Genomic DNA, 10,935 nt, shown 5'->3' on the forward strand with positions numbered 1-10,935 from the left:
ATCAGCGGCCGAAACTTATCTCACGGGAATTTTTTCTACCAACAACTAAGGAGGAAAAACAATTGAACCTAATTCTACTCGAACTCTGTCGCGGCAGAGAAATAGCAACAACCCGTGTCGCGGTAGGAAACAGGGTATATGGTTTATGCGGAAGTATATGGTAGGTGTATATGGCAGGTGTATATGACGATGGCAGAAGTATATTGCGGGTGTATATGGCAGTGGCGGAAGTATATGGCAGGTGTATATGGTAGTGGCGGAAGTATATGGTGGGTGTATATGGCAGTGGTGGCGATGATCTGCGTATGGTGCGAGCGGCGGTGGTGTGACTAATATGACCAGAACTCGAAACTCTAAAGTAACTAGACGCTAAGACCAGCAACTCAACAGAAAGATGCAGACACAAATTTTCAACTATGCAAAACTGAGAAGACAATGCAAGGCGTGGCAGGGGGGTTTTATGGGAAGATATGACCTAAACCCTAACTGTATTTTTTTGGCTTTTTCGTGGTTTATAGGTATGAAGACGGATGCAATCTACACTAGGAAAACTGTAAAATCTCACCGAGCAACCTGAAATCTGATACCACTTGATATGGCAAGGGTGACCGATCTTTCGATGAGAGTATGATAACATCGATTTGTTGGTGGAGTTCGTGCTTGACGATCCGACTACTCGTGCAAAGCTCGTGCGCTAATGCAATCGCTAGGACAATCTCCGGGAGTTACTGATATTGCGGATGCACGATCAGCCTGACCAACGAGGTTCTTAATTACCTAAAATCGAGAACAAGTAAGAACTAATGATGCAATCAGAATATTGCGGATGTAGACGAAAGCTTTATTGAAAAAGGTGAGATTCCGAATAGCCAATCTTGTTCTGGGCGTTGGCCTCAAAAGAAGTACACGAGAGTTGCAGCAATGGCTAACTTTTAGTCTAATCAAAATCCGAATCTAAACATGATGGCTATGGGGGTATTTAAAGGAGGAAAAGGTGGGGTTTCGACCAGCAATACGTATGGTGGTCGAACCAAACCCTAGAAGACCTTTCCCCCTTCAATACGGACTCTAAAAAAGGACTGACTTAATTCCTGCGAAAATGACATGGGCCTGGCCCAAAACTAAAGGTGACGCAACACCATATTATGCTATGGACGAAAATATGAAGTGGAAAACTCTATATTTCGTCCATGTCTTCATCTCTTATTATGGTGGCTTCAAAGTTCTGAAATCTGCACTTGCGGCGTCCTCTTCAATCCTCAAATGCTTGCTGCCATCTCCTCCATGTGTGATCATGCTCCAATGCTTGTCCTCCTCATCCATGCTAGGTCCATCATTCCTAAGATTAACAAACATATCTGATTTAGGCAACATCATATTCTCATGTATGTGAGGAATAGTTCCAAAAAACGAAAGTACCTGATAGTTAAGTTGTTTGGCACGAGCTCGAGTGATTGGTCCTTGTATTTGTGTGGCTGTAGGTACAACGGTTGTATCAATAGATGAGATATCCTCATCATTGTGGAAGCAATGGAACGCGAGAGTATTCGCCAACACTGCAAAACAATTAACATTGCAACATACATTGACACTATTGGCGAGGAGTTCAAACTCTGGTGTCTGGCAAAAAAGGGAGAAGAGATGAGCGGAGGGAGGCCAGACCAGACGTGAGAGTAGGCTTTAGTTGTGAGTGGATTTTGGAGTGTGTTGTGTGTTGTGTGTGTGTTTGTGGGGTTTCAGACGCCGAATGGTTGCATTCGATAGTTGGTTCTTGTAAATATACTCTTTTTCTTCTATAGAGATATTGAACGCTTTTCGCATGCCATCGAAAAAAAGATATTCACCGTAAGTGGATATTGTGACCTCCTAGTGTATTTTTCAACTCCCGGTAGACAACGGACAGCTAATACGGGCTTCGATGTAATTTTATTTTTACAGATCGTTTTATCGGATAACCTTGGAGTGTTTCTCGAAAAAAGAAACATAACCTTTAAGTGTATTTTTTCAAAGGAAAAAACCAGAGGATTCAAAAGTAGAGCATTTTAATGGTGTGTTTTTCTTGTTCATGTCCTGTTAGGGCATCTCCGACCGACGCATTTCGGACGCCTAAAATGTCCACGCACTTCCGTTTGTATCTTCCCGCGGATGTAAAAATAGTCATGCGTCCGTTTGCGTCGAGGGTGGCTCTAGCGGCTAAAGCATTTTAGCCGCGGGCCATTTATTTTCAGAAATATCAAAAAGTACGAGAAATAAGGAAATGACATCAATATATGGCCATCATATTGGCTTAAATTGAGGTCTCAAATAAGTATCACATTGTGCACAAGCTACGACACAAATTGTTGTCCAAAAGGTGCTCAAACATGGCCAGGACTTGAGATATAGTCCAAAAGGAGTCCATGGTGGTTGGCAATGGCACCACAGATCAGGCGTCTCACGCGCGGATTTCGGCGCGCTTTTTCATGAACCAGACCCTGGTGTCGGCGTCCATGTTGCTCAAGTCGTCCAACATGATTCTTGCGTCCTATGCACGAATCTTGGCCTCGACATATATCCTTCTGGCCTCGGCGTCACGCAATTTGGGCTCGGCGTCTGCCTTTTTGGCCTCGACGTCCATCCTTCGGCGAGGTTGAGGTAGATGACAGTTGCGGCCTCCTTTTCCAGACACTTCTTCTCGTCCCTTTTGTTCAGGGCGGCTTGAGACTCGACCGTGATCTTCTCCAAGGTCTGGCTCAACGCAAGGGTTGATGCCTCCTGGGCAAGATCGGCCTTGGTAGCCTTATGGCTCCGAGGACGAGGTGGAAGGGCATTCTGCCCAGGATCGTCGTCTTCACCGTCGATGACAACCGTTTGTCTCATTCTTGACAAGTTCATGGTAGGCTGCATAGCCAATCCTCCACTTTGGTGCGTCCTTCAGCATCTCCCAGCAATGGACCATATAGAAGCCATTCTTATGTGTTGCCTTGAACTTCTCCAAGGCCTTAGGTACCTACAATTGGTTAAAGCCCGGATCATGGTTTGCAAATGTTGTACATAGATGGAATGATGATGCTCGTTTCTTTACCACTCCAAGCACGCCAATGCCCCTCTAGGGATGGGCAACAACATGATCGACGACGGCGCAGAACTTGGCGGTCTCTTGTTTGATGTAGTTTCATCTTTTTCTGATGGACTCTTCCGTGCGATCGCATTTCATCTCGTAGGGCGTGTGATGCTTTCTCTCTTTGTACTCTTGGACCACCTTGGCCCAGTATACTTTGCCCTTTTGTTGGACGCCATTTATGCAGTCATGGCTGGTCGCGAGCCACGCCTCACACAAACATTTGTCCTAGTCGTTGTTGAAGCTGCAGGTCCTTGTTGTGTCGTCGCCCCGTGGCCCCACTTCGTTTCCTCTCCGGTCTTCTGGAAGCTTCGTGCAAAAATAGGACCCTGGGCGTTGATTTCGTCCAATTCCGAGAATATTTCCTTACTAGGATTTCTGAAACCAAAAACAGCAGAAAACAGACAACTGGCTCTTCGGCATCTCGTCAATAGGTTAGTGCCGGAAAATGCATAATAATGACATATAATGTGTATAAAACATGTGAGTATCATCATAAAAGTAGCATGGAACATAAGAAATTATAGATACGTTTGGGACGTATCAGGCAGCGGCGGTCGCTGCATTCCTCTTCTTCAGATTCTTGCGCCGGCCGCGACGCTTCGCGGCCTCGACGTCTTTCTCCTCCTTGGATAACAGCTTCTTTGACGCCTTCGGCTTAGCTTCCCGGCCGCCGGTGGCGGCACGCTTTGAGTCGGCCGGAGATGCGGCCTCCATTGGGGCTCTCGTGGTGGCTATGGGGGAGTTCGGGTGGTGGCTGCGAGGGTTCCCTTGGAATCCATGGTGGTTGCGATCAACTTTGATTAATGAGCACTGGCGGAAATGTTTGCGGCGTCCCTGCCACTGACGGGCGGATCCTACGTGAGATTCGGCGGTCACTCGGGGCGTCCACGTAGCGTCCGCGAAGACGCAAACTTGACGCATATTTTAGGCCAGTTTTGCGTCTCCGCGGACAGCCTGGACACTATGTGTCGGACGCGGACGCTAGGCCTTGATCAAAGACGCATTTTTCAACCGCGTGAACGCAAACGATCGCTCAACATCCATTTACGTCGGCCCCGTCGGAGATGCTCTTAGAACCATCGATCACACCGTTCAGGCTAGATCGGACATTTCAACATTCATGGCCTCATGTATTTATCTCTTTCACTTTTTGTAAGCTGTTTTATGCTTGGCACTTTGGCAGCCTTAGCATTACAGAGTTTACATCATTTGCAGGAAAATTCAGCTCTCCACCTTGTTCTTGTTAGAACCATCGATCACACGGTTCTGCCTACATCGGATATTTCAACATTCATGGTCTCAGCTCCGTGCATGTCCCACCTCTCTACAAAGAAGAACATGTGCAGATTACATGGCAAAAAAAAGGGGGAAATCCCTCGCGGTTCCTACTCAACTGGCCTGGAGCAGCTGACCCGGACCTGGCCGGCGGACCCGGTGAGCGGCGCAAGCGCAGACAGCTTAACCATGGCGTGCGCGAAGTCCTCCCGGAAAGCCTCCTCGCCGCGCACCCCAGAGGCGTACACGCGCACCCAGCGCACGGTGCTCCCAGCCGTGAGCTGCTGGTCGGAGCGCAGGATGCCGCGTCCGGCGAGAAGCTTCGCGTAGTAGTGCGCGCCGAACCCCACCTCCCGCCCCTGCCGGTAGTACCCCATCTCCATCGGCGCAGTGCCGGCGCCGCCGCACACGGCCCTCATCTCGCCGATCATGTCGGAGTCGAGGGAGTCGTCCGGCTGGCCTGTCCCGGCGAAGTTGTAGATCCTGTCCCTGAAGAATCTGCACTGGACCTTCCCGATGCTATGTGCTCCTACAAGCGGGCACATCGAGAAAAATCAATCAGAAACACATAACCTCTCATTACCCGCAAAAAAAAACACATAACCTCTCACGGGAAGCTCTGGTAACGGGCAGACGAGACGAGCGGACGTACCTAGGAGCGCGACGGTCTCGCGCTCGGTGAAGCCGCGGCGCGCGAACGCATCGAGCGTCATGGCGTGGGTTGCGTTCGGGGACGGGACGTTGACGTCGTCGTGGAAGCTCCGGGCGCTGTCTCGGCGGCCGGTGAGCACCGGGTAGCTCGGCCCGCCCACGAGGACGAGGCTGTCCCGCGCGGCCAGCGCCAGGATGTCGGCGCAGGACACGGTCTCCGGGCACTTCTTCTCCAGCCTCGCCTTGATCTTGTCGATGGCGCCGAAGCCTCGCAGCGAGCGGTTCGGGGCGGCGTCCCTCTCCGACTTCCCGCCGTTGATACGGTCCAGGAGCACCGAGGCATCGCAGCCCTGCATGCGCGCGCGGCCAGAAACAAACGGCAACAGAGCACAGCGTCTTGGCGTGTGCGTACGTGAGCACGCGCAGGTAAAGGACTCATGATCTGCGGGAGACGGAGTTCAGTTCGTACGTACGTGGACGAAGCAGTCGTGGAAGAAGAGGCGGACGAGCGCGGCGGCGACGTTGGAGTCCGCGAGGAAGAGCTCCCGCACGGTGGACGCGACGATCTCCTCGGCGTCGGGGCACGTCCCGTCGTAGAACCCGAATGCCAGCTCGTCCGGCGTCGCCTGCGGTGAGGAGAAGGAGAAGGACGACGAGTCATCGCCGTCGCCGCCGCCGTCCTCCTCCTCGTCGTCGTCCAGCAGGTGGTAGGAGGTCGACCGCCCGGCGTGCGTGCAGAGACTGGCTGTGCACAGGATCAAGATGACGGCGAGCAAGCAGATGGCTACCCACGCCGGATGTCGTAACATCGCTTACTGTATTCTTTGTTCAGGTTCGAGGTGTTGGAAGTTATGGCGCCAAGGCGATTTATTTTAAAATGCCGCGGGAAATGATTCTGCTTTGCGGGATCTTGGAGTTTATTTTTCAGGGGCAGTACTACTAATATACGCCTACCTATACGGTAGATGTAGTATGGATTAGTCGTGCTGTCTGTGCCAGAACCTGATTCAGCATGTTGGTTCTTAGTAGCAGTATTACTATACCAAAGATCAGCTAATTGATGTGGTTGAACAGCTGATACCTCCCTCAAGTGCATCAAGAATGTTTCACTGATTCGCAAGTTGCAAGACCAAGGAATAATATCTCAGAAATTCAGCATGTATTACGAGTATATGCCGATTGGAGAGTGGTGAGGTGTTCAATTCAATCAACTGTTCTCGTGTGAAAGATTTCTCCAAAAAATTCTTCCACTGCGACAATTGGAAATCACACTACTTTAGTTACCACCTCTAAGGCACCGTTGAGCTAACCACAGATGCACCGCCGTTTATATATGCATTGTAAAAGCGTGCAGAAAGGGAATTCGAGCAAGGCAAGAAATGTGATTATCCTCCGAGTGTGCCCCGGCCCGTTTGAGGCGCTCTGCTTCCGGCTGCATACAGAACGACCATTGTACATGGGAGAGATTTCTAATTTCCGTTCGAATTGGGCGTTCAACCTGCAGGCTGCATAGAAGAAGGGGTGCCAGAGGACAAAATTCAGAGGTGGATAAGATACGTTTGCGCCGATCGCTTGGATGAGCATGTGCGCCTTGTGTGGATGTCTGATCGGAGGTGCCACCAACACCTCGAGTTCAGATATTGAGCGGTGTCAGTAGTCTCTGAACCTGACGTTCGCTTGCTTACCTATACCTATGCAGGCTCCCGTAGTTCCGTGTGACCTCACTAACCTGTGAGGTTTTGAGCTCGTTTCCACTTCAAACAGAAGACAGCAGGCACCGCAAATCCGGACTGATTTCAGACGAAATTTTGTTTGATTTTGGAGACTAGGGGCCTGTTTGGTTGCCACAATGGGTTTTCTTGCATTCCTGTCCATTTGAATGCCAACGGAAGAAAGATTTTCTGCATTGCACGAACTTTAAAACACTCGAAAGGTTGTACGAAGGGGAACACTAGATTCGGCTTTTTCTTGCGATGCAGCCTCCTCTCGCGCTCACTGGGGCAAAAATGCGCCGCGCTGATGCGAGGAAGGGATGACGGGAGCCCGCGCGTGCCGGGGAAAATACGGAGGGAGAAATCCGGGTCACCTCCCTCCGATACTCCCCCTATTTACACCTCCCAACCTCACCGTCCAAAGTCGCGACACCATTTTTCTTTCGAGCTCTCCGTCGATACCTATTCGCAAGCGACCAAGGTAAGGGACGGTCTATTCTAGAGCCGATGGACCTCCGATGCGGCAGTTCTTCCTCCTACGCCTAGCCGACATGTCGTCGTCTTCCTCCGCCGGGTCCAACTGCTAGATCACTGAACCCTAGCTTAGATCTGTACTAAGGCTTCTAGTATGTGTAGGGATAGAAATTCTTGGTTCGATATAGTAGTTTTGCTTAATTCTTGCTTCGATCTGTAAGACCTAAAGTTGTCATGCTTAGTTTGTTTCTTCAATCTGTACTTGTAGAGTACTTTTGATAAGTTTATGCTTTGACCTATAAGGTCTTGCGTCGATCTGTAAGAGTAGAGTAGTTTTGCTTAGTTCTTGCTTCGATCTGTAAGAGTAAAGTCGTTTTGCGTAGTTCTTGCTTCGATCTGTAAGCGTCTAGTGCGTTTCTAAGATTTCTAGTGTGTTTCGTTGAACACCTCCTTATGCGTTCTTTTAAGCCAAATCGTCATGTATAAGTGCGATAGTTAGTATGAGGATTGGTTGTACAACATTTACAACTACTCCTTGTACTTGCTATGCACTTATACATGGTGTGCACACACAATGTGTTTGTAACTTCACTGAAGATTGTTAATATGCTTGCTTCCTTGCTTGCTTACGATTGTTGCATAATATTGTTCTCGGAGTTTCTAAGTGTGAAACAAGTATCTTTCTTACCAATGTTCTTGCACTTTTGCTACTTTCATTATCTATATAGGACGCGACCTCCACTGATCTGTCACCGAAGTCTGTGTTGCATGTTGTACCACTCCGGTACATTCCGGCGCCTGATAGGCACTTCCCTATTAAGAAGAAGAACATGATATGGCATGCCGCTCTGTCCACCTTCGTGTTGAACCGGGTGTGTGAGTTGGTCAAGGAAGAGATGACCGAAGTGATGTTCTTCAGGAACCGTGACCTGAAGGAGATTGTACATGCTGTTCTGAAGTTCACTGGCCGTGACATTGGTGTCGATCAGGTCTACAACCATCTGAGACACTTGAGCAAGGTGGGTTCAGGTATGCGTGTTAAAAACGTTGGAGGGGGTGCGTTGGGTGGAGAACACATCAGTTATCATGATGGACGATGATGCATACTATGCCTACACCAAGGTTTGCGCATTGCATCTTCTCTTGCACTTGATTGACTAAGTAACTTATGATGGATGTTGTTAGCTTGAACGCGAGGAAGAACTAAGTAACCTCATCATTGTAGACTCACCCTAGGAACACAGATTTCATCAACAAACCCATAGAAAACTATGCTCAGGTGAAGAAGATATACGCCGATTGTGTTCCAGCTGCTCCACTCACTCCCGCCGTGGTCCACCCAGGGCCGGCTCTGGCCCAGGGCAAGAGGTGCGACGGCCCGGGGCCCGACCAAAACAGGGGCCTATTATTTCTAGTAGAGTGTATATAGGGAAGAGTAGAGGAAAAAAAAATTTAGGCCCGTCTAGCCAGGCCAAGCGTCCAAGTCAAACAAATTCACACGCACGCACGCAAAAACCTTCCTCTCGATCCAATCAGGAGAACGCCCAGGAAGTTGTCGATTCCTTTTCTCTGGAGTCTTTCAATCGAATCAAATAAGCATAGCACGGAGGCTCCTGCTATCCCTAATTACCTATTCCCTAATCAAGCATGACACAGTACCGGAGAATTACACACTGGGAGCGGCTTCAGCTACGGCCTTGGGCAAATCGCAATTCGGCTCGGTAATTTTCGGAATCTTGGATCATATATTCTGTGAAACCTTATATCGACCTACTCTATATTTTCGTGTTCTGAATACGTGACGATTGTTTTCTTTCTTTTTACAACACTTGCAACTGCTTTCATAGCTCCGTCCATTACTCGTTAGCTGTCAGTTCACTTGGTTTGTTTGTGAATATAGTCAGACTATGAGACATGGAAAATCAAGCTGTTAGGTCAATTGGAAAATGATGTTGATCATGATGCCATTCAGAACACCGAAAAGTTCAGTGACCATAAGAATCCTAAAAACATAGATTAGGAAGCTTCTTCTTTTGATATTTATGACCCTATGATACTTGGTTTAAAGCAAATGTAAAAAATATATATTAGATATTTGATGGTACCGAAAAATTATCAGTATTTATGAGCGCACAATAATTTTATCCCTTCAACCCATCGATTTTTTTTGTTGGGCCCATTGATAGAGTCCACCCTGGGGCCTTGAATATCCTAGAGCCGGCCCTGGGTCCACCGTGCTCTGAACCACCTCATGGATCACAACGCACATGCCAAAAGGATCTCGTGATGACCCCTTCTAACAGGATGGTCTGGTTCAACGCCTTCCTGACGAAGTATTACCTCTAAGGAGCATGAGCATTGGATACTTGTTGTTGTGCTTGTTAACAATGTTGAACACCGCATCCATGATGTATATTTTGGGAGCAGCTTGGCACGTATGTATATTTTGTGAAGTGGTACTTACGTAACCCCTCAGTTGATGAACTTATGTTGCATCACGAGAGCTGCTGCTCGTGACCTCGTGGTGCAACTCCACTCCTAGAACTATTATCCATATGCTAGCATTATTGATTATGTGATATATGGTTGTTGTCATGTTATTTCCTATTTCGTTGAACACCTTGTGAACATATATGGTGAACTGGGTAAGCTCACCAAGAAAGGTAGGTTGTGATCGTATTCGGCACGCAGGCTGTAACCAAACATCCGTTGCATTTGTTGAAACATGATTTGTGAGCAACCAAACGCCAAAGACTTTGCTTCACAACTAATGCAAAGTAGAAGTTGTTTGCAACCAAACGACTTATACAACGTGGATTAGAGGTTGCATTTCTCGGATAGCATCCATGGAGCCATGTTCCACAGATGCGACCAAACCCTGCTAGCAACCAATTAGGCCCTAAGTGTTCGTTTTCATCCGTTTAGGTCAGGCCATGGACACAAATCGTCCATCTCTTCATCCTTGTTCATTTGGGTTGGGGTTCAGGCAGACCTAGCGGTCTGACGCACTGTCTGTTGTTGATAAATTTAGATTTTGCAAACTTAATTTACATAGTGTAAATGAAAAATAAAAATACATAGAAGATAAAAAAAATCGAGCACAAACCCTTGGCCTATCTCCTCCTCCTGCTCCTCGTCCTCCTTGGTCAGGTTGACGAGCTCCGGCGTAGGCCATGGGTAAGGCCACACCTGCATTGGTGTCACCGCTATGGTCTGAGGAGGAGGGGGTGCGCCGGGGCAGGTCATTGTTTCCATGTCGAGCAAATGGAGGGTTCGACACGGGATGCGGTGTTGCAGACGTTGCGCACCGTTTTGGGGTCCCGGGCAGAGTGCCGGGCTGCCCCTACGCGAGCGTGAACTCAAGCAACTGCACAGCGAGGCGCTGCCACTCGTCCACCTCCTGAAGCTTCGAGGGTCTCGGTGGCTAGTCGGAGAACCTCCTCCTTGCTTAGCCCGGCCAGCATGACGGGGAGTTAGTTCTCCATGTTCATGGCCTTCTCCTGCTCCACCTCCCACGCGAGCAAGCCAATGTAGTCGACCGTGTCGTCACATACTTCCTCCACTAGAATCTCCGTGTTGAAGAATACGTCCTGATTGACGGGCTTCTGCTGCTCCTCTGCCTGTTGTTGTCGGTGGGCCTCGCCATCGTCTGCTGCTAGCCGCAGCCGCTGCGTTGTCGTAGATGAAGTCGTGGTCACCGTACGTGGAAGCTCGCGCCGC

At 48.9% G+C, this 10,935-nt stretch overlaps 1 protein-coding gene across 1 annotated transcript; it reads right to left on the reverse strand.

Moving 5' to 3' along the window:
* Positions 1-4,488: 4,488 nt before the first annotated feature.
* On the reverse strand, positions 4,489-10,470 carry LOC124663219 (peroxidase 38-like). The gene is made up of 5 exons (XM_047200945.1): positions 10,322-10,470; positions 5,967-6,138; positions 5,503-5,655; positions 5,031-5,379; positions 4,489-4,907 (listed from the first exon to the last, which is right to left on the reverse strand). The coding sequence occupies exons 1-5, from the start codon at positions 10,468-10,470 to the stop codon at positions 4,489-4,491; spliced, it is 1,242 nt and encodes a 413-aa protein (XP_047056901.1).
* Positions 10,471-10,935: the final 465 nt, after the last annotated feature.

The sequence above is a fragment of the Lolium rigidum genome, chromosome 6, assembly GCF_022539505.1.
Source record: "Lolium rigidum isolate FL_2022 chromosome 6, APGP_CSIRO_Lrig_0.1, whole genome shotgun sequence".
Lineage (NCBI taxonomy): Eukaryota > Viridiplantae > Streptophyta > Magnoliopsida > Poales > Poaceae > Lolium > Lolium rigidum.

Bases quoted from the DNA above. Each gene is read 5' to 3' on its own strand.
- LOC124663219 (XM_047200945.1), bottom strand. From the start codon at position 10,470: ATGGAAACAATGACCTGCCCCGGCGCACCCCCTCCTCCTCAGACCATA. The intron at 5,656-5,966 runs GTACTGCCCCTG...TCCTCACCGCAG, and splicing joins TAGGTAGGCGTATATTAGTA to GCGACGCCGGACGAGCTGGC. The intron at 5,380-5,502 runs GTACGTACGAAC...GCGCGCATGCAG, and splicing joins TCCACGACTGCTTCGTCCAC to GGCTGCGATGCCTCGGTGCT.